Source organism: Dendrobates tinctorius, unplaced genomic scaffold (genome assembly GCF_039654945.1).
Source record: "Dendrobates tinctorius isolate UK_male_01 unplaced genomic scaffold, ASM3965494v1 ptg000019l, whole genome shotgun sequence".
Lineage (NCBI taxonomy): Eukaryota > Metazoa > Chordata > Amphibia > Anura > Dendrobatidae > Dendrobates > Dendrobates tinctorius.
In genome coordinates this window covers 59,149,130-59,172,957 of record NW_027361687.1, presented here as the reverse complement: position 1 = coordinate 59,172,957, position 23,828 = coordinate 59,149,130, and the positions used below count along the sequence as shown (strand labels likewise).

The following is a 23,828-nucleotide window of genomic DNA, read 5'->3' as shown; positions in this document are numbered from 1 at the left end:
ATACCAGCCTCCAGCCATCTGCTTTAGCTTGGCTGGTTATCAAAAATGTTGGGGACCCCACGCAGGTTTGAAAAAATATATATTTAAATAATTAAAAAGAAAAAGCATGAGGAACCCTCTATTTTTGATGACCAGCAAAGATAAAGCTCACAGCTGTGGGATGCAGCTCTCAACTGTCTGCATTAGCTTGGCTGATTATCAAAATGTGGGGGGAACCCACATCATTTTTTAAAAATTATTTATTTAAGTACACTGGAGCTGCAGCAACTGCAGGGTGTCAAGCTGCGCTCTGCGAGGCCCAGCTGCTGGCAGCTGAGGTGACATCAGTAACATTATCTCAGTTCACAGTGTCCGATTCTCATGAGGGCCGATGTGAATTGAGAAAACTGAACTGTAAGGCCAGCTGACTACATAGGAGCTGGCTCTCATGCAGCTCAGTGCCAGTGCCGCACTGACGAACGACCGTGAGTCTGGCACTGGAGCTATCTTGAGAGCTGGTGGCTGTGAACTCCAGTAGCATTAAAGGTTATTAGAGTTCACAGCCACCATGTCTCCCGGCAGCTGCGAGGCCCGGAACCCTCATGGTAAACTTACAAGATTACTGTCATGGTCACTGTGTGTCTGGGCGCAGGTGTTACCGCAAGGCGAACCCATAACACACGTGACCCTGGATACAGCGCCTCCAGTGGGGCGAATTTAAATAATAATACGTGCAGGTGGATACGCCGCCTCCACCTGGCGAATTTAGGTATTACACGTTATACATACAATAATCAAATGATAAAGGGGGAACCTGGGAAACTTTAACAATGGTGGGCCCTGCAATAGGGAAAAGGGAATTGGAGACCTCCTGAGCTCCCCTGAGCCAGTGTCCCTGCACTCCTAACGTTCCCTATGCCGGTTTCGCACCGGGCGCCGCACGCGTACCTCAACGCCCTAGCTCGCCCTGACCCTAAACCCTCACTAGGGAATAGGTCGGTGCGGAAACTAATCCCACCACTGCACTAATAACACACATGAGGAAAGAGACAATACAGGGGAAACACCACTTAGCTTTGCTCTGTTGCGTGCGCTCCTAGCAACAGAGCCCACCACCTGTGTGCATCTTCTCCTCCACCCTGATCCATCACATAACTGGATCCGTCACCATCGTGAAGCCTGGGAGCAGAGTCCATCACCACTTGCAGCAGTCCAGTACACAGAGTCCCAAGATGAGTCCAGCCTCTGCCAAGAATCTAAGCATGCTCGAGTCCAGTTCTCAGCAACCAAGTCGAACATGCTGAGTGCAACTCTCTTCCTAGTCGCCACTCCTCTAAGCCATGCCCGCACTTCCCGCCGACACCACAAACTGCGACTCCACCAAGCCATGCCAGTCCTTCCTGCAGACACCATTAGCTGGCACTCATCCTCTCTGGCTGACTGCGCAGGACTCCTATCCCGCTCCATCCTTCCACCAGGCTCTCCAACAACTCAGAAATAAATATCACCAGCGGTGAGTGAACCCCCTAAGCACACCTTTATAGGGAGTCACACCTGATCCCTAATTAAGTGAACATTAACCTAAACCTATGGTGCGATACCGCTAACCACCAGCGGGGACAGTCAAAACACCTTTGAACTCAACCAAAGTAAAAAAAGTTCACTTTGTGCTTTTAATACCGCCAGATCCAACACTGGATCATGACAATTACTTGTGTTTCCAACTGCTGAGACACCTGAAGGATGTGAGCCAAGATTACCTTGTGTGTGTATTTTACTGTACTGGTTAATAAATAAAAAAATACGTGAAAAATACAGCATGTTTCATAACCAGCTGAGGGAAAGCCAACAGCTGGAGCTGATGTTAATATTCTGGGAAGGAGCCAATAGCCATAAAGATTCCCAGGCTAATATCAGCTCACAGCTGTTTGCTTATACTTTACTGGTTATTATACAGAAGACTCCCCAAAAAAATTATGTGGGATCCCCCCATTATTAGTCTAGGATGGGGCAATGTATATTGGCCCCCTCCCAGACTAAGAACATCAGCTCTCAGCCACCCCAGAAGTGGTGCATCCATAAGGTGCTTAGCCTCACTCCTCCCACTTGCCTTGATGCGGCGGCACGTGGGGTAATAGTATTGGGGTTGATGTCGGCTTTGTAATGTCAGTTGTTATCAAGCTCAGGGGTTAGTAATGGAGGTGTCTATAAGTCAAATATAAAAGACACAGAGTGTTTTTTTATTGAAATAAATACTCTGGCCCCTTTTTACGCATTTATTCAATAAAAATGCAAAGTTATATTCACCTTTCCGCTGATAATCCATTAATGGCCATGTCCAACGACGATCTGGATGATTTGGAGATCAATCACATCAGTGATGCGACCTCTCATCACGCTAACCTGAATACACTGAGCAGAGCATGAGAACGCGGCTGCATGTGACCGATGACGTCATTAAAGTTACCGCCGATCACAAGCACTGCAATGTGTTCCAGCTGGCGTGGAGAGCGGTCGCATCACTGATGTGTGACTGCTCTGCAAACAATCCGGATCTTCGTGGGGCAAAGGTATTAATGGATTATCAGCAGAAAGGTGAGTATAACTTTGTTGTTTTTTTTTGTATTTTTGTTGAATAAATGAGTAAAAGAGGGTAAGGGAGTTTTCATTACAAATAAAGGACTGTATTTATTGAAATTAAAGGACTTTACTCTGTTTATGACCTCTATTACATTTGTATATGTGGTTAGTAATGGGGGTGTCTGATAGACGCTTCTCCATTACTAACCCCTGGGCTTGATGTCAGTAAACAAAATTCAGCTGACATCAACCTCACAACTATTACCACACTTGCCATTGCACCAGGTCAAGTGGGAATAGAAAGGTAAAGCATCAGAATTGGCATATCTAATGAATTGGCCTTCTCTAGGGCAGCTGTGGGCTGTTATTTTTAGGCTGGGGAGGGTCAATATTTATGGCCCCTTCGCAGTGTGAGAATATCAGCCCCCAACTGTCAATTTTAGCTAGGATGATTGACAAAAATAGAGGAAATCTCATGCCGTTATTTTTTATAAATGTTTATTTTTTAATTTAAACGGTGTGGGGACCCCTCTGTTTTTTATAACAAGCCAAGATAAAGCTGACAGCTGGGTGCTGTAACCCGCAGCTGTCGATTTTGCCTGTGCTGGCAATCAAAAATAGACAAGACCTCACTTTTTTTTTTATCAGTGTGCACCAGCCAATCACAGGCATGCCAATACTTGATATGGCTGTGACTAAGCCGGAAGTGGTCACACAGTAAAGCATGTGGATAGGCTGCGCTGCAGCCTTTCAACAAGCTTTGTTCGGGCTGCCAAACCCGAACAGTAACACAGACTTCTGGTAGAAGTCAGTGTTTGGGGCCGTGTACAGACACTAGGTGTCTGGTACAAACCCCCAACTTTACCGTTTGGGTTCACTCATCTCTAGTCAAGATCGACCAAATAAAAGTACTTTTGGGTGAGCTGGTAACTAGTCGACTTGGCACTATAACTTCAAGACCGCTGACTGTTATGGTTCTAACTTCTTGTTTTTAGAATAGAAAAAGCTAATTGAGCTGATATTTCACACATTGCGTTCAGCAATTTACCTCCTCGTCTGCCTCGTTAGTCTTCACACTAAGTAAAAAGATGAGAAAAGTGATCTTAGACTAGTTTCACACTAGCGTTTTTTAGCACTGCGCTTCGTGCGCAATAGAATCGCATGCAAAAAACGCATCATGCGTTTTGTATGCATTTGCTTTTTTTAGGCGCATGCGTTTTAACCAGTTTCTAGCCATGTTAACTCTTAAAACGTGATTTTAAACGCAGGCGTGCGCATTTCCATGCGCACTCCTGCGTTCCCATAGACTGTAATGTGAATTTTTTGCGCATTCTGTGCACAAGCGTTTTTTTGAGACAGGTCGGACAGACCAAAAATGCAACAGGTTGCGTCCGGCGTGCCTAGGCGCACACTACAATAAAACGCATGGGCACGAAAATGCATATGAACGCGTGCATACGCTAGACCATGCGCCCCCATGTTAAAGATAGGGCGCAGGACGCATGCGCATGGACGCGCACGAAGCGCAGCGCTAAAAAACGCTAGTGTGAAACCAGCCTTAGAGTGATGAAGTAATTGTGTAAATCACATGTAGAATCAAAAAGGGAAAATTATACATTTCTAAACGTACTTGTCACTCCGTTCTGTTTGTATCTGCTTGTCGGCGTGACAATGCATGTTTATGCTTTAACCCTTTGCTCCATTCCCCATAATTGAGCTGGGATACTGTTAGCTGTTACCTGTATGGAGCCTGCTCAGTACCCTGCTCTGCTGCGTAGCCGTACATGTGTTGTTACGTCTTTGCTCTGCTGCATGACCATTCGCATGTGCGGTCCCTGGTTGCCGCTGTGTAAAGTTGTCCTCGGGTTGCGAGGTCATTTGCAGCTGGAGAATGACTTTCCACGTGTGTCTGGGAGTGCAGAAACTGCAAGGTGCCCTGAGCCTCAGTTCCTGCAGTGATTGTGCTGTAATGGTTTCTGTTTGTGCTTAGGGCGTGCACGGCCACACCTCCCCTGCTTTTATCAGGGATAGTGTGTCTACTAGAAATGTTGTCCCCAGCCAATGGCTGAGGGGCAGCTCCTATATAAATTTCCCCTTCACTGCTGGGCATTGCCAGAGCTACTCACAAAGCTACTGAACTTTGCCATGTGTGTTTTGTGTCTGTGTCCCTGGACCTCTCCTGTCTATGTTTTGCTTCCAAAGTCCCTGCCTTGATTCCTGCTTTGTCCTGTTCCAGAACCCTGCCCTGGAGGCGGTATATCCAGGCCTGAATTCTTGATCCTGTACCTGTCCTGTACCTAACCCTTTCTGAACTGTGTCTGTTGTGTTATGTTTCTGGAATCCCTCTGTGTCTGGAACCTCGTACCCAGTGACTATGAGTCTCTTGTAATCAGTGTTTCTGCTGAGCTTCTACTACCCTGCGCTCTGACTACCATGCAGTGCTAGCTCCATGCAGGCCCAGCAATCCTGCGGTTTTAGCACCATCACGCTTGAGTTCCTTCCTAGGTCCGATGCCCGGAGCCTGACAACCACTGTCTGGAACATGATGACCGCTGCCTGGAGCCTGGAGCTTGATGACTGCAGTGGTGCCTGTAGGTCGTGTTGGATGTCCGGAACTGAACGACTCCTGTTTGATGTCTGCCGGTGACTGATGTCCTGATGCCCAATCTGTGTCCTGATGTCCAGCCTGTGTCCAGATGTCTTGATGTCCAGCCTGTGTCCTGGTGTCCTGATGTCCAGCCTGTGTCCTGATGTCCAGCCTGTGTCCTGATGTCCAGCCTGTGTCCTGATATCCTTATGTACCCTTATGTCCTGCCTATGTGTGCCTCGGTGATCTGTTGGTGCCTTGGGGTCCACTGGGTGGTACCCTTCTGGGAGGTGTGGAATCGGGAGCCTGTCATAGCCCTGTTTCGTCTATGCACTGTGTGACTTTACTTTTGTAAACTTTATATTCTTTATACCTGAAGTTGTGTGGTGTTATCAAGTCCTACGTGTCTTCTCCTTGTCCACATGCTCAGCTGCCACAGAATCCCGGTCGCTGCCCTTCCCTAGTTCGGGTAGGCTTGGGTCCCCCTCTGAGATATAGGGTGTCGATATTGAGTCCCCGGGGGACACCTGCCCCTCGCCGTCGTGGTCGGTTGGCATGGGGGCGTTTTTGGGCTGGGCTGCGTCTGCAGTTTCTTTGACATTACTTTTTCCGAGAGAGATTGAGATGAATGGAGACTCTTGAGAATCTAAAATAAGAACAGAAGAACATTGGTTTTATTGAATCAGCAGGAATTGAACATTTTTAGGCTTGTGCCCATCCACAACCCAATGACCCTATCATTGATGAGAACTAGGGAGACACATCAAGAACCTCTGAGGATCAGAGAAGCTCATTATCACTTGAGATGCAGAATATACGGACAGAAATTGGAGTAAGATTCACCATCCGGGACTCATCCTCAATATAAGGCAGGTTCCCCTGCTTGCTATAACTTTCCTGTCAATGTTCATATGCACCATTTCACAATGATTTCAGTTCAGACTCTATGAATCCACCTCCCATGTGCTGGTAAACTGTCAGATTGCCCAACGTTGATTAGCCCCAATAAATGGGGAACTTTTCTCTTGGATCTACACTAGTGCAATTTACAAGTTTGGGGCATATCCAAGACAGACATCAAAGAGTTAGCTCCAGGTTTTTGCCATGGAACATTCATGTTGTGTATATACTAGCCTGCCTATGAGGAGCATCTCTCTTTCCTCACAGGTCATTGATATTTATTTATTAGGGTGCCAAGGAAATGCATGGTAAAAATTAAGTAGCAAGTTTTTGAAGGTCTTACCTCCTAATTTTGTTCCTTTTTGGTCATAGATATTTTATAATTTTCTTTTTTTAAGATTAGTTATCATTTACTGGTTGCTCAATGGCACATCATATTGCAGTTTTAAAAGTTTGTTTAGTATTTATCGTCATGCATATCCCGCATTATGTATGGTATGTTATGCCGTTTACCGATCAGATTAATTGACTATATATTTTGATAGATCGGGAGTTTCTGAACGCGGCAATATCAAATGTGTGTGTATATATATTATATATATATATATATATATATATATATATATATATATATAATATATACTTGAGCAAGTGGTAAATCTAAATTTAATGTCAACATATTTTACATGGTGAATCCTAATGCCAAAAGGAACAAATTTGAGGGGTAAGGGGTACGTCACACTAAGCGATTTTGTGACGCATCAGCGATCTCGCTGTGTGTGGCATGCATCAGCGACCGGTCCCCCCGCCGGGTATCGCTGATCGTGCAGGAATGTCCTGGGCCATTTTTTGATCGTTGGTCTCCCGCTGGTCAGCATGCATCGCTGAGTGTGGCAGCGGCAGACCAGACCAACGATCAGCGAGCTCCCAGCGCTGTAAGCAGACGCTGGGAGCTGGTATCCAAGGTAAATAGAGGGTAACTAAGCGCACGCGTCCCTTAGTTACCCGCTGTTTACCTTGGATACCAGCTCCTGGCGTGAGCACGCTGGTATCCAGGGTACACAGCGGGTAACTAAGGGACGTGCGCACTTAGTTACCCGCTATTTACCCTGGTTACCAGCGTCCTCACTGGCCCTGATCGCTGGTGAGTCTGCCTGTTTGAAAGCTCACCAGCGATCATGTAGCGATGCACCAGCGAACCTGACCAGGTCATATCGTTGTCGGGATCGCTGGTGCGTCGTTTAGTGTAACAGGACCCTAAGACTTACCAATTTGCAAAGTTAAGTTTTCCTTGGCACCCTACTATTTATTGATGTCCTTCCTCGAAACAATGTGTCTTTTTAGTCTTCTGGTCTCGGCATCTCATCATGTTTTTTCATGAATCTTGAGAAGATTAGACCACAAATATAATAAGGGATTTCATTTATTTGCTCATACCTGTACCACCCAATTTCCACTGGTCAAAGATAAACATTTTATGAGGGAGGATCCTCCAACAATGTTGTAGGTCACTCAATCAATTTGGCCACAAAATAAGATTGTACCAGCTGATCCTCGAATGGAGGAGGATCTTTTTTTTTCTTTACATACCATCACCATTGGTGTCCTTTCACTAAACTATGGTTCACGTTTGGATCGAATCTTCTTAACAGTAATGCTACAATAATGATGCTCCCTTCCATACCACTGACTAAACCATGTACTGCATACCTTCCCATCTTTCCACAGGTCAAAGAGGGGCCTTTCATGATGGAGGATTCTACAACTGTCTTCTAGATCACTCAACCAGATTGTTACAGAAGAATGTCACCCAGTTACCAGTGGCGCCCCTGAGGCTTCAGTCGCCACAGAGGTACTGCACCTCCTCCTGAGGTGTGGTACCCCACCATCCAGGTAAGGTGGGAACTCCTAACCACGCTCCAACACCTGCACCCCTCACCACAAAGTAGTGTAGCAAAGCCACATTGCGGCTCCCTGCTTAGAGTGTAGCAGAGCACCTTTGGTGGTTCCCTGCTTGGAAACACGAAACGTGCTGGGAGGTGGGTGGAGTTAGAATATATAAAAGAGTGGGAAGGTTTAGGATTTGAGGTCAGTCGGACAGTCGGTCAGTGAGTGAGGAGGAGAAGGAGAAGATCCCTGAGAGAGGGATGGAGGAAGGAGGTGCTGCAGCAGATCTCAGTGATCTGGGTCTGCTGGCACGGGAAGGGAAAGAAGGAGACAGACATTGAACAGAAACTTGACCTTCTATAAGAAGGAAAGACTAGTACGGAACGTGAGGAGTAAAGAGAACAGAAGACGTGGGTAGAGAACCCTGCCTAGAAGTTCTAAGCGCAAGGCCGGGGCCCGGTCCCCGAGGTTGTATGGATGCTAATAATCCTGCAGCAGACACCGGTGGAGTAGTGGGCTGTAAATGCACTACTCCCATCTAAGACTTGGGGGCACAACAGCAACTTGGATAGTGAGCCGGGACTCAGGAGTAAGGAGTCCCCGAAACAGGCTACAGCTGTCTGCCGTACAAGTAGAGTTCATAGGAACATCTGTCAGGAGGAACTCCAGTGTAACTCAGTACTGGGAGTACTTCACTTAAAGGCACTATAGCGGAGACGTTCAGAAAGGCACATGTTGGCGGAGTGTTGGAAGGGAGCATCCTATCTTGCCTGGAGGTTGACTGAGCCCCTGACCGGGAGGACACAGCATGGAGGCAGGCACCTGTGTGAACTGCAGACTGTGAGTAAAGCTTTGGAACTACTTGCCCCGGTGTCCTCCAGTTCTTCCCGCACCAACACACTCTGCACTGCTACATCTGGGTACCAGCTTCTACCCTGCCTGCATCTCCCCTCCATCACTACATCCACACTGCCCTGGGGCTACAGCTCCACCTGTGGGGAGCTTCACCATCTTGGCTGCAACACACCACCAGTCCCAGAGGATCTGCATGCAGTGTCGGCTTAACATCTCACTTTCCGAACACCACAGGTGGCGTCACGAACTATTCATAAACTCTATTTAATTGGTCATTCATTCCCCCTTTTTGCCATGGAGCCCCAGGGCCACGGGCCGGGTCACAGCTCCCGTGACAACTCCCATTGAGATCAACGGGCCCGGTACCGAGTACCCCCGCTAGCCCTGGCGGGCGCTCCATACCTAGTTCTTCAAACATTGAATTCCTAGTTTTGGCCTTCATGATTTTCTCCACCTCACTGATACCATTGACTTACCTGAATCTTGAACAGGAGATGTCAAATTCTTATTGCCATCTTCACCTGTGAATAACAAAATACATTTACCTATGTTATAGTAAAGGCAGCAATTATATAAGGAATCCTAAATACAGCACTGGAGTATAAAATAGGTTAGAACTCCGATATAAAGGCAAACCCTTGAAAAAATTGTAGTTCAAAGGGTACACACACTTGTTTTTGGAAAGAGGGCTATAATAATATAATAATCTGAGGTAGCTAGACTTTAATAAAGATTTTTTTTTTTTTTTTACATATTTGCTCCAGAAGTGCAGTTCTAAAAGATGGGTAATAAGTGAGAAAGAGAAAAAATAAACTGTAGATCTGGAATTATCCAGGCACTTGTTTCTGAGGACTGCGTTGTTTAAAGGGGACCTGTCACCAACTCAAAATTGGCTATTTTTTCCTTTATTATATTCCTGTTGTTCCTCTGAGTAGTTGGCTTTTTTTCCTATAACCCACCATACGGATCACAGAGATATGGGGATATATTCAGTGCTAACTTTCATGATCTTTAGCAAGGAGGCGTTGCTCAAAGGATCCTCTGGGGTGTTTGTTTTGGTTGTTCTGCATAATTACCCTGTGAGCACTAAATAAAAAGTCTTATGTCTCTGGAACTGTATGGCAGATTTAAAAAAAAAAAAGAAGAAAAGCTGAATACTTAGAGGAGGAGCAAGAATAAAAAAATACAAGCGGCTTGTTTGACCCAGTGACAGGTCCCCACTTTAAATTCACCAATATCTCATCCAGACATCTATATGTAGTCATACCTTGTCCAGTTGTCTTTGCTGTCTTCCACATCGCTCCGACTACTGCTGCCACAAATACGGAAGAGACAATGCAATATAGATGTCCTCGCGTCTTCCCCTCTTTTATAACTATCAAAACAAGACAATAGATTTCATCCCACTAAATTATAATAAAATGAACTTGTCAGCGGGATATTACCCCCCTATTTATGTAAAGACTATTTAATGCTTCCTAAACCCATACCTAGCCTATAATATTTTGTTTGGAAATTGTGGAGAAATCCAGCCTTGAAGTTGTAATTGCAGTATGGGGGCTGATGCTTCCTGCTTCCAGGCTTTAACTGACAGGCGACACTCTGCTTAATGACCTGTCTCCACTGCCTCATTCTGCACAGGTGCCGTCATTGCCAGGGGGTCTTCTCACTAGAGGAAGCAGTACATGTGGAGACTGACAGTTCGGATCACACAATGTCAAATGCTTAATGCGCATGCACCCCCCTGATGAGACAACCCTAAGGAAATGACAAGCACCTGCACAGAATCTGAGACATTTTTTGTGAAATTCAAAGTTCAATTGATCTCATAGCAATTTGCTCATCTCCAGAAAAACAATTCTCTCCTTAGTCCCACCTAGCAAAGGAAGTCCTTTAACCCCTTAACGACCAGGGGTATTTTTGGTTTTGCATTTTCATTTTTTGCTCCCCTCCTTCCCAGAGCCAAAACTTTTTTATTTTTTCATCAATATGGCCATGTGAGGGCTTATTTTTTGCGAGACGAGTTGTACTTTTGAATGGCACCATTGGATTTACTATGGCGTGTAACAGCAAACAGGAAAAAAATCCCAAGTGCGGTGAAATTGCAAAAAAAGTGCAATCTCACACTTGTTTTTCTTTGACTTTTTTGCTAGGTTCCCTAAATGCTAAAACTGACTTGCCATGATGATTCTCCAGTTCATTACGAGCTCATAGACCCCAAACATTTCTCTTTTATCTAAGTGGTGTAAAAAAAATCCAAAGTTTGTAAAGAAAAAAATTGAAAAAATTGCACCATTTTCCAAGACCCGTAGCGTCTCTATTTTTCGTGATCTCAGGTTGGGTGAGGGCTTATTATTTGGGTGCTGAGCTGACGTTTTTAATGATATCATTTTTGTGCAGATACGTTCTTTTGATCGCACATTACTGCATTTTATTGAAATGTTGCAGTGATCAAAAAAACGTAATTCTGGCGTTTCTATTTTTTTCTCGCTACGCCATTTACTGATTTGATTTTTTTTTATATTGAACTATCCTGCAAAAAGAAATTAAGAAACTCTACCGACAAAATAAATCTTTATTAAATATAGCAGCACATAATAACATACACATTAAAAGTGGTACATGATTAGTCAAAATGTGGTACGTCCTACTAAAAATGTGATATCAATAATACAGATTTTTTCAGGACACAATTATCCTCTTATAAAGTCGTCCTTATTTTATATATATTTTGACCTCTGAAAATTAATTATCCACATTAATTTATTAGTAGAAGGAAAAACTATATGCATTTTACAGATCTCTATAATCAATTACATAGTTTTATTTAAAAATTGCATCATACAATCTTGTATATATTCTTTATTGTCATACTGCTACCTAATAGTACAAAAAATGAAGTAGCCTTTCAAAAATTCATAAGTACCTATCTTCATTTATAATCCTTCCTACTGTTCCTCATATATGAATTGAAGAGAGTGCCGAGCACTATTTAATTACATAAAAATAAAAAAATCAATAAAGCGCATAAAGCAAAAATAGTTTGTAGAAAAGTGCATGCAAACGCTTATTATAAATAGTACCAGGCAGTCTTCATAGCACAAACATTCATGAGCCTCAGAACGACATACCACAGGTTAAATGCTGAAGGACCATGTGTAGGAATCCCCGTAATGCGCGTTTCGCGTAATTGCTTCTTCCGAAGGTGTGTTATTATCGGATAGTTATTCTTTTTTTAAATTGATAGATTGGGCGATTTTGAAAGCGGCGATACCAAATATGTGTATAAATGATTTTCGGGGTGATTTAAACTTTTATATTTTTTTGTTTTTTTAATATTTTTAAAAACGGGAGACTTGAAGCTGCACTACTCTGATCGGCACTGCTACATAGAGCAGGGCTGCAGTCCTGCTCTATGTAGCAGAAATGCTCACTTGCTATGAGTGCCGACCACTAGGTAGCGCTCATAGCAATGGAGCAATGACAACCACAGGGGTTTTCTCTTGATCCCAGGTTGTCATGCCAACCCGCCAGCAACCCGTGGTCATATGACACGGGCGCCAAAGGGAGGAAGGAATGACGCTCTTCCTGCGCGTCCTTGTTAAATGCCGCTGTCAGAGTTTGACAGCTGCATTTAACATGTTAACAGTCGCAGGTGAATCGCAATTTCACCCGCGGCTGTTGCGGGCACATGACAGCTGTACAGATCAGCTGTCATGTCCCGGAAAAGGTGCGGGCTCATCGCTGGAGCCCGCACCAAAGAGGGGGAGGCGTCCAATTATGGACTGTGTCCGTCATTGGACGTTAAGGGGTTAATAAATGTTGACTCACTGTTTAAGAGTTCTATTTCATCATCAATTTACAGTAGGGTAAAAGGCTTTTGTCAGAGGTCTAAAGGACACAATTTCTCCGTGTCGAGACTATCCAACTAATATAGTGAGACTTTAAGGAAGACAAAATTGAACTTTCCTCCAAAAGGACAAAAAGCGGACTCTAGTGCCACCTATTGGAAGCGCAAGCACTAAGACTGCATGCAAGCACTAAGACTGCGTGCAAGTACAATGCTTGTACCTATAACCAGGAAAGATATGAACAGGCACGACAAAAAGACTGTATGGTGCATGCACAAGATTTTCTACATGTAGACAAGAAGTAACTAACAACCAGAGTAGGACGGCATTAAAGTATGCGAGGAATACATCTGGAGGCCAAGACACTGGAAGTGCATCATCTCTAATGCCATTCCACCATAATTAACGCACATCTTCAAAACACTTTTTTATTTGGGGCTGGCTGAAAAACTATTAGTTGTGTTATATTTTAAAGATCTACCCAGCCATAGTGTAACTAGCAAGCCTGCAGCGAACTGTATCCATCAAGTGTGCTGCGCCTCTACGATCTGAAGATTAGACTTTTCTGACCCGAGACCCCATCCGTCAATAAGTTTCTTAGAAATCAGAGACCGAAAAACAATTTCAGCTTTGAGCGTATGATGACAAACCCCTAGTAATTACTTTTTTTTTTAGTCTTATTTGTAAATCCTTACCCACACAGTGTTTTATCTGGACAGAGTCATTCTTCTGGTCAGCCGGGTTTCGGACTAGACATACAAATTCAATATCCTGGTCTAGTGGAAAGGTTTCTTCAATTTCATTTCCAGCATTACTTATAGTCTGAAACTCAGAGCTTCCATTTCTGTATTTCCAGGTTAAAGAAAAACTTGGTGTTTTTGATGTGACAAAACAATTGAGCTTTACAGAACATTGATCCACAATTCTCCTCACATTTGGTATGATCTTTGGAGGCGGGACGGGATCTGTAACCAGAAAGAAACATTATTAATTTGCAGTATAAATCTTGTTAATTTTTCATCTTCTGCATTTGGCATCATTTTCTTTTGTTAAATTATAAAATACAATGTTTGAAGAATGGTTTCCTTCCTTCATAAACCACAAGACCAGAAGTTTCCATATGAGGTCGACCACAATTTGGCCCACACTAAAAGAAAAAGCTGGGACTTGTATCACAAGCAAACATGGTGATAAGAATACGAATGACTAATACAGATACAGTCATTAGTGAAAAATATAATACCGGAGGCAGTGGGAGGCAGCAATATACCAGAGACAGCGGGGGCGGGGGGCAGCGCTATACTGCAGACAGCGGGGGACAGCAATATACCGGAGACAGCGGGAGACAGAAATATACCGGAGACAGCGGGGGACAGCAATACACAAGAGTCAGCGGGGGTCAGGGGTATAACAGAGACAATGGTATAACAGAGACAGCGGGGGGCAGAAATATATCGGACACGGGGGGGGGCAGCGGTATACCGGAGACAGCGGGGGGCAGCGGTTTACCGGAGACAGCGGGGGGCAGCGGACTGGAGAGAGCAGGGGAAGAGCAGCACAATGACTTTTTACAGGTTTTGTGTGAAAGGATAGATTAAAGTATAGCTCCGATGAATGTCTTTATTCATTAAATGTGCGTGTATGTATTATCAGTGTATTAATATACTCCGCTACCGCTGCTCTCTCCAGTGCTGTTCTGCTCTGCCTCTCAGTGACGTCACCACAATTGCTCCCCTCTATCACTCTGCATGAGCCACAAGCCTATTCTACAATGTAAGCCTATGGGGCTTCGTTCTGACGCTCCATAGACTTACATTGTAACAGTCGCTTTTGGGTCATGCAGAGCCAGGAGGAGTCTATGGAGTAGAGACGTCACTGAGAAGAGGAGCAGAACGGTGCTGCATCCCACAGGGAGCAGCAGTAGGTCTGTACATTAATACTCACACTACATTACATGGATATACACATATTTATTGAAGATAAACATTAATGGGAATGCTTCTCTTAGTATGCTCCAATTATCTTAATATATGTGAACACCTACCATGAATAGTAAGGTAAAACATCTTTGTTTCTATTCTATCATCAGCCATCGTAGCCTCAGCGGTGTAGCATCCATTATCACGCTTCATCACATTACGGATGTACAAGTCTCTCCCATTATCACCCAGTGAGTATCGGTCATGCAGTCTGTCAGTCATGGAGTGATTCTGAATCTTGGCAATCTGCAATTCAGCTTCTGTTGTCTTAAGTTTCCATATAATGTCTTTAGGAGATTGGTCAAAATGTGTTAGAAGATGAATGGAGGAATTTGTAATCGCATGTATTTCCTTTCCACATGAAGCGAGAGCTACAACAGAACACACAAAAAGGGGACATTTTCACTAGAGCAAATTAACCTTCAAAACCTCCCATTGTCTCATGTCCCCCAGCTTAGTAATTTATCATAGATAAACCCGACACTTTATAGTGACTTTGCAGTGATTTTCTTATCTCTCCAATGACCTGAGAAGGTTCCCAACAGCTTTTGAGAACCGTTGATGCTTGGGCAAATAGATGAGGTTGAGTAATGAACTAGTCGGACAGTACAATTTCATATAAAGCATTTTTTGTTTAGGGTCAAGATCCTATCCAAGGACTTAGGCGTGCCGATGCGTGATTATATGCATAACATTAGTTAATGGGGAACTAGATAAAAAATAAAAGGTACTAGCAGGCACGGTCCTAAATAAGGAACATGCCTCTGACTGCGGAGCCCCCATAAGGAAAAACTACAGGAAAATACAGTTCAGTACCCATTTCCCCCCCTTCCACCACTCCCTAAGTGATGCAATAATTGGGATGCCCAACTGACCAATGGTATTAAAGGGGAAGGGGCGTCCGGCAACTCCTACATGGGTTAAATTCAGATGCTCAGGGTCATTGTCTTTCTCTTTCCCCTCGGCTGACCCCTGGAAGCTGTTATTCCCATCCTCCCTCCCCTATATATTCAACTCTGTTTTTTTTTTTGAAACATCATTTTTATTGATTTTGTAATGAAGTTGCATATTACAAGTTATAAAACGTTGCATTGAATTGTTACAAAGAACATATTTAAACATGCTTATCACCTAAGCCTGAATAGAAGCAAAAATAAACTTAACAAATATAAAATTATCAAACCCCCTTACGTCCACATTTTCATAGATCACATTGACTGAAATCAGACACCTTATCTCCAGCTCCACCTTATCCTCCATATAGCTCATATAACACATTTCAGTTTACCCAGATTACCACTCAAATCCTCTAATAGATACCAATCCGAATCCACAAAGGCGCTCATTAAGTCTTGAATTTCTCTGGTGGTTGTAAGAGAATGGTCAGCCATAATATACTGAACGGCCATGTTGAGCGAGGCAGCTATCTTGTCGAAAGTTAGAGAAGATTCAACTTTTACAAAAGAGCTAATAAAATGTACTAAATGGAGGATGGAAAATGAGATCATGTCTCCTACCAACCTCAGTAGATGTGCATAGAGGAAAATTAGATCAATAGGGGAATAAGGTTACCAAATATATGGTCAATATGTGTATACGTGATAGTTTTGGAAGAAAGAACAGAGTCATTAAAATGTCAAATGCATGAATTTATGGATCAAGTCTGAAAGCAGTGATAATATTAAGGACAGTAGCCATAGATACCAATGACTTATGGGTTTTCGTGTTGCTTGGAGAAACGTTAATTAATGTCTTCATATTATGTCATTATATTCTCTGTTTTAAACCACGTTTCTGTAGATTACCATGAAAACGCCTTAGAATTATAATCTAAACGCCCTCTGCGGCAAGATGCAGCTTTCTTTGTTCTCATAATGTATAAGAAGCCCCTGTTACTGTTGCTTGTTGCCATTCCACCGCCATCATGCCACTGTGCCATACCATGGCCAGGGCACAGGGCCTCATCACCGCCAAACTTCCTAGGGAATCTCTGCCCGTCTGAATTCCTGTTTTTACCCGCATATTCCAACTCCTCTGTTTTTCTGTATCTGTTTTGCCGTGTATCTCCGAATAAACTTCAACCTCAGCTTCAAGAAGAATTGTCTGCAGTTTTGTCTGGCTCTTCCAGCTCTCTAAGTAAGAACTTTCTCTTACAGTGGTCAGTGACATTTCTATAAACACTCTCCATTTTTAAAAAAAAAAAATTTCGTCATTTTATCTTTATTTCTTTCTTTTTCTCTTTTTTCCAAAAATAAGACCGATGTTAAATCTTCCTTGATCTCTTTTACCCCTGGGAGTGTTTTAGCTAGCCAGTGTTGCAGAATTAGACATTTTGTCACCCTTGCAATGGTGTGAAACCAGTCATGTAGCCGTCCCCCTCTTGCTTTACCCGTCGTAAAGTGAAGCAACCAACACAATGGATCTACTTCTACCCATATCCCACATATCTTCAGATACATATCCTGGACTTTTAACCAGAGTTCTTGTGTCCTGGGACATGACCACAATCCATGTTCTGTGTCTGTTTTGGGCATTGTACATTTTGGGCAGCTTGTCTGCCTATCAGGATTCTGCGGAGTTGGAGGTATATTGAAGCCACATATTGTTTTATGCATTATTCTGAACTGACTATCTCTCCATTGTTCATTGATGATATGCTTTCTTACCAATTCCCAGCCCTGCAGAATCTTATGCTCAAGTTCTTCATCATGTATATGTTTTTCCCATTTGTGAAATATTTTGCCCTTCCCTGAAGGGCGTAATATGTCCCTCAGCATCCCATATATTGAGGTGATAGATATTTCTCTAATGTCTTTGGTAACCAAGTCCTCCCATATTTCTGAATCGATTTCCTTCCTCAATCCTGAAGGAGGTCTAATACATAATGTTTTAATTGACTATATAACATCAAATGAAATCTCGGTAGCTCAAATTTGTCTATTACTTCCAAACCCGTCAGCCAGCGGCCTTCTTGTAGATGTAGTAAGTCCCCTAACGTCTGTATACCTTTCCCCAACCACTCTGTGTATAATTTATTTTCTCTTCCTAATCTAAAGGCAGTCAAAATCAAAGAGGCCGCACAGTCATGAGGTCAAATAGCAAATAAGATCAATAAACAGGCAAGAAATAGAAGGAAAAAGAACACTCCAGCAATGTATAATAAATCAATGACATAGAAAAAAATATAACTTAATGAATTGACAATGTGTTCCTTTAAGGTTGGATGGCAGACCATCCGGTATCAATAAAGAAAGAAGAACTAACACGTGATGTATACGAACCACAAATTAATGAATATGTGTATATGAGGAACTTAATGAAAACCAAAGAAAATATTACAAAAATAATGTTTATTATTATAAATTCTGGCACAATATACAACAACAATGGATAAAAAAACATATAGAAATGTTATATTATATGGCAGAAAGAACCCCTCAATGTATTAATAATCTAGTTACATACTATGTTAATTTCACCACTGTACAAAAAAGTTTTTTTGCAATATAAATCAAGCATATATAATAATCCCCGAATAAAGCAGCAAAAAAATAATAATATGAGTGCATCAAAATTAGTGAAGTGATAAAAAATTGATAGAATACAATAATAAAATTGTCAAATATAAATCGCTATACCAAAATTTGTAATAAAGTTTGCAAAAAATGTGTGACACTAATATGTGTAAAAAACAAATATGTATGTTAGAAAATAACACAGAAGTGAAAAAACACAAAGTTGTGAAAAAATAGCTGCTGGGATAATGGGGTAAAGAGTACTGAACTCACATAGGGAGTGCTAAAATATGCAATTATGGAAGCGCTTATATAGACAAATTTCTAGCACTATGTAAAGCGCTATACAATGAGCAAAATATCCAACGCTTCTACAATACAAAAAGCATATGACCCAATATAATGAGATAAACTGCCATGTAGCGCTATTAGGTAAGAATGAGCCAGCACAGGAAAATAGTATGTAGCACTGTGCAATGAACAAAATGTCTAGCGCTGGATATCTTGCTCATTGTATAGCGCTATACATGGTGCGCTAGACAATTTTCTATATAAGCGCTCCTATCATTGTAGATTGTATTTTTGTGCTGACCCATTTCTGCTATATAGCGCTACATGGTAATTTATTTCATTACATTAGGTTACATCCTTTGCCATTGAGCGCTAGACATTGTCTATATAAGCACTCCCATAATTGCATATTTTAGCACTCCCTATGTGAGTTCAGTACTCTTTACCCCATTATCCCAGCAGCTATTTTTTCACAACTTTGTGTTTTTTCACTTCTGTGTTATTTTCTAACATACATATTTGTTTTTTACACATATTAGTGTCACACATTTTTTGCAAACTTTATTACAAATTTTGGTATAGCGATTTATATTTGACAATTTTATTATTGTATTCTATCAATTTTTTATCACTTCACTAATTTTGATGCACTCATATTATTATTTTTTTGCTGCTTTATTCGGGGATTATTATATATGCTTGATTTATATTGCAAAAAAACTTTTTTGTACAGTGGTGAAATTAACATAGTATGTAACTAGATTATTAATACATTGAGGGGTTCTTTCTGCCATATAATATAACATTTCTATATGTTTTTTTATCCGTTGTTGTTGTATATTGTGCCAGAATTTATAATAATAAACATTAATTTTGTAATATTTTCTTTGGTTTTCATTAAGTTCCTCATATACACATATTCATTAATTTGTGGTTCGTATACATCACGTGTTAGTTCTTCTTTCTTTATTGAGGCAAGAAATAGGGCTAGAAGATGGAACATGATTATTCCAACCACATACAGGAGGCCCAGGATGAGTCTGTCAGAAGGCAAATATACATAGACATCGTACTGGTATAAACATATCACATAGCTCCTCTAAAAGTGCACAGTAGCAACAGGTACAAGACACATAAGTCAGGCATATATGCCAGGGACCAGGCATAAGCCACATCCACAACCAAGATAATAGCGCAATATGATATTGAAAATACACTCACTGGCCACTTTATTAGGTACACCTGTCCAACTGTGTGTTAAGACTTAATTTCTAATCAGCCAATCACATGGCGGCAACTCAGTGCATTTAGGCATGTAGACATGGTCAAGACAATCTCCTGCAGTTCAAACCGAGCATCAGTATGGGGAAGAAAGGTGATTTGAGTGCCTTTGAACGTGGCATGATTGTTGGTGCCAGAAGGGCTGGTCTGAGTATTTCAGAAACTGCTGATCTCCTGGGATTTTCACGCACAACCATCTCTAGGGTTTACAGAGAATGGTCCGAAAAAGAAAAAAAATCCAGTGAGCGGCAGTTCTGTGGCCGGAAATGCCTTGTTGATGCCAGAGGTCAGAGGAGAATGGGCAGACTGGTTCGAGCTGATAGAAAGGCAACAGTGACTCAAATTGCCACCCGTTACAACCAAGGTAGGCAGAAGAGCATCTCTGAACGCACAGTGCGTCGAACTTTGAGGCAGATGGGCTACAGCAGCAGAAGACCACACCGGGTACCACTCCTCTCAGCTAAGAACAGGAAACTGAGGCTACAATTTGCACAAGCTCATCGAAATTGGACAGTAGAAGATTGGAAAAACGTTGCCTGGTCTGATGAGTCTCGATTTCTGCTGCGACATTCGGATGGTAGGGTCAGAATTTGGCGTAAACAACATGAAAGCATGGATCCATCCTGCCTTGTATCAACGGTTCAGGCTGGTGGTGGTGGTGTCATGGTGTGGGGAATTTTTTCTTGGCACTCTTTGGGCCCCTTGGTACCAATTGAGCATCGTTGCAACGCCACAGCCTACCTGAGTATTGTTGCTGACCATGTCCATCCCTTTATGACCACAATGTACCCAACATCTGATGGCTACTTTCAGCAGGATAATGCGCCATGTCATAAAGCTCGAATCATCTCAGATTGGTTTATTGAACATGACAATGAGTTCACTGTACTCAAATGGCCTCCTCAGTCACCAGATCTCAATCCAATAGAGCATCTTTGGGATGTGGTGGAACGGGAGATTCGCATCAGGGATGTGCAGCCGACAAATCTGCGCCAACTGTGTGATGCCATCATGTCAATATGGTCCAAAATCTCTGAGGAATGCTTCCAGCACCTTGTTGAATCTCTGCCACGAAGAATTGAGGCAGTTCTGAAGGCAAAAGGGGGTCCAACCCGTTACTAGCATGGTGTACCTAATAAAGTGGCCAGTGAGTGTATATACAAGTACCTTGTAAGGAGCAGAGCACCTTCCCAGACAGTCCTATCCGGGATAGGTGTCTTGTACCTTTTGCCACTGTGCACTTGCAGAGGAGCTATGTGATATGTTTATACCAGTACGATGTCTATGTATATTTGCCTTCTGACAGACTTATCCTGGGATTCATGTATGTGGTTGGAATAATCATGTTCCATCTTCTAGCCCTATTTCTTGCCTGTTTGTCTATATACTTTTTATATTAATAAAATTGATCTTATTTGCTATTTGACCTCATGACTGTGCTGCCTCTTTGATTGTGATTGTATCACTACAGTTGGTCATATACTATCCCTATCTATGGTGGTTTTGTGGGATTTTGTCTCTATCTTAATATTACACAATTTTGGCTAATTTTTCCACCAATTATGTTCATTGGATTTGTCTTATATACTAATCTAAAGGCAGGAAATGCCCAAGGATTCAGGTGTTTCGACACTCTCCAAGACATTTTGTTTTTTTCTTACTGCCTTCGATGTGGCAATGGTATCTTTACATATTACCGAATATTTAATGTTTGGCGTATGTAGCAGCGCCGTCAGGTCCCACAAACCACAAAATTCCGTTTCCAATTTGTAGTCAGTATACCACCCCGTTTTTTTAATCCAGTCTATTACATTCCTCATTAAACACAATAAATTATATCCCCTAATATTTGGCAATCCCACTCCCCCTCCCTCCTTTGCGTGCATTAGAGTTCTTATAGCCAATCTCACTCTTTTACCCCTCCAGATGAATTTAGAAAAGGCCCTGTTTAATCTGAGAACATCTGCGTGACAAATTAACATTGGGATAGTTTGCATTGGGTAAAGTAATCTCGCAAAGCTTGTCATCTTGATTAGGTGGCAGCGACCCAGCAGCGAGGGGGTAGATTTCCCCACCTCTCCAACTCCTTCTCTATTTTGTCTATGATGGCTTATAATTGAGATCATAAATCTGTTTCGGCATTCTGCCCAAATAAACTCCCAAGTACTTTATAGATGTTGTCGCTTTCGGGATACCCATTATATTACTCTCCTGGCCACGTTTTACCTCACTCCTCATGAACAGAATCTCACATTTAGACTTATTTAAACGAAAGCCTGAGAATTTTCCAAACTTTTCAATTTCAAGTAGCAGCATAGGGAGATCTTCCTCTGGGTTGTTCATGAACAGAATCATCTGCAAATAGGGCATTTTTGACTGTCTCATTTCCCACCTTTATCCCTTTATAGGAACTGCAATCACTTAGATATCTCGACATAGGTTCTATCGCCAAATTAAACAGTAAGGGGGACAGCAGGCACCCCTGCCTCGTTCCCTTTTTCAGCTCGAAGGCATCTGAGAGAAACCCCGGCGTGTATACCCTTTCTTTGGGATTCTGATATAGTACCACCAAAAATTGTCTAAATGGACCTACCAGATTTATTTTATCCAACACTTGACCCAGCCATGGCCACCTCACATTATCGAACGCTTTTTCTGCGTCCAGTGTGACCATAGCTGGATCCTCTCCCTTATCCAAATGCTTCCCTCTAATTTTGTCTAGCAATAGCATGGCTTTCCGTATATTAATAACGGCTTATCTTCCCTTCACAAAACCTGTTTGTTGCTTTGATATCAATATAGGCAGTATCCTAGCCAGCCTGTCTGCCATTATCTTTGAGAGATGTTTAACATCTTGATTTATTAATGATATCGGTCTATATCCCGAAGGGTCTTCCAAATCCTTCCCTCCCTTCGGGAGAAGCTGTTATGATTGGGTCACCAAGGAGGAAAGCAAGACCAAGCTGAGCCACAGAAAACCAGAGAGGTTGGTAACTAAGCAGATTGCAGACCCCTGATCCTATCCACACAACTAGTAGTAGCCGTGGAGCGTACCTACGATGATCCTAGACGCCTTTACACAGCCGGAGAACTAAATAAGCCTAAAACAAGAAAGGGGAAATCTAACCTGCCCCAGAGCAGACCCCCAAAGGAATAGATAGCCCCCAAACATATATTGTCGGTGAGACAAGATGAAAACACAAACGTAGGTAGGAAAATAGACTGAGCAAACTATGGGGCCCACACTAACTAGACAGGACAGGAAAGGAAAGACTCTGTCTGCAATCACGCAAAAAACCCTGTAAAAAATGCCCAACACGTCTGATAAAAAAATACTGAAGTCACTAGACTTCGCCCACTATATCAGCACTCTGGTATATTCTGAAAGCAGAGCAAAAAGAGGCCAATCTAATAAGGGACAAAAACAAACTGGCACAAACAGTAACATAAGGGTGGAAATTCAGCACAGCCCCAGCCGGGGCTGGCTGACCACACAAAACTGAAATAGACAAAACCAAATCAAATGTGAACAATAGCAAAAGAACACTTAGCTTGAGCATGCAGGGACTGAGCTGGAAACTAAGACCTCAGGAGGCAGGAAAAAATCACCAGCAGGGATAGAGGGAGTCCCATGTCTTAAATCCAGTCAGAAACTCCAGATATCCAGTCATCCTCCTCATTATCAGGTGGCAGGCCTCTGTTAATTAAATCAGCTCCATTACCTCGAGTAACCACCAGAGGGAGCCCGGGAAGAGATCTCACGACCCCTCTATCAATATAACCAGCTCCACTACCTTCACTAGTAACCAGAGGTAGGCCAGAAAGCGAATTCACAACAGAAGCTTTATGTAGGCCGTATTCATCCCTTCTGAGATAGCTTCCCCTTGCAAAATGTGATTATATAAATCTTTAAGCGTGGGAACTATTTTCTCACTCAGCACCTTATAAAATGAACCATTAAATCCATCGGGCCCTGGAGCCTTATTGGCCCCAGTTCTTTTATTGCAATACTAATTTCTTCCTCCATGATGCAACCATTTAAATCCTGTAATTCCTCCTCCGTCAGTTTAGGGATATCAACTCTACCCAGCCATGTCTCCCCCACTACATCTTGATGATCCTC

The 23,828-nt window shown here is 42.5% G+C and overlaps 1 protein-coding gene across 1 annotated transcript in view; it reads right to left on the bottom strand.

Moving 5' to 3' along the window:
- Positions 1-4,136: 4,136 nt before the first annotated feature.
- The window catches only part of LOC141082979 (SLAM family member 5-like), a 140,746-nt gene continuing 121,054 nt past the window's right edge, over positions 4,137-23,828 (bottom strand). Inside the window, exons 2-6 of the mRNA XM_073567072.1 lie at positions 14,684-14,989; positions 13,335-13,604; positions 10,056-10,163; positions 9,265-9,309; positions 4,137-5,792 (exon numbers count right to left, since the gene is read on the bottom strand). Coding sequence (XP_073423173.1) covers positions 5,539-5,792; positions 9,265-9,309; positions 10,056-10,163; positions 13,335-13,604; positions 14,684-14,989 — 983 coding nt within the window. The 3' untranslated portion in view covers positions 4,137-5,538. The remainder of the gene's footprint in view (positions 5,793-9,264; positions 9,310-10,055; positions 10,164-13,334; positions 13,605-14,683; positions 14,990-23,828) is intronic.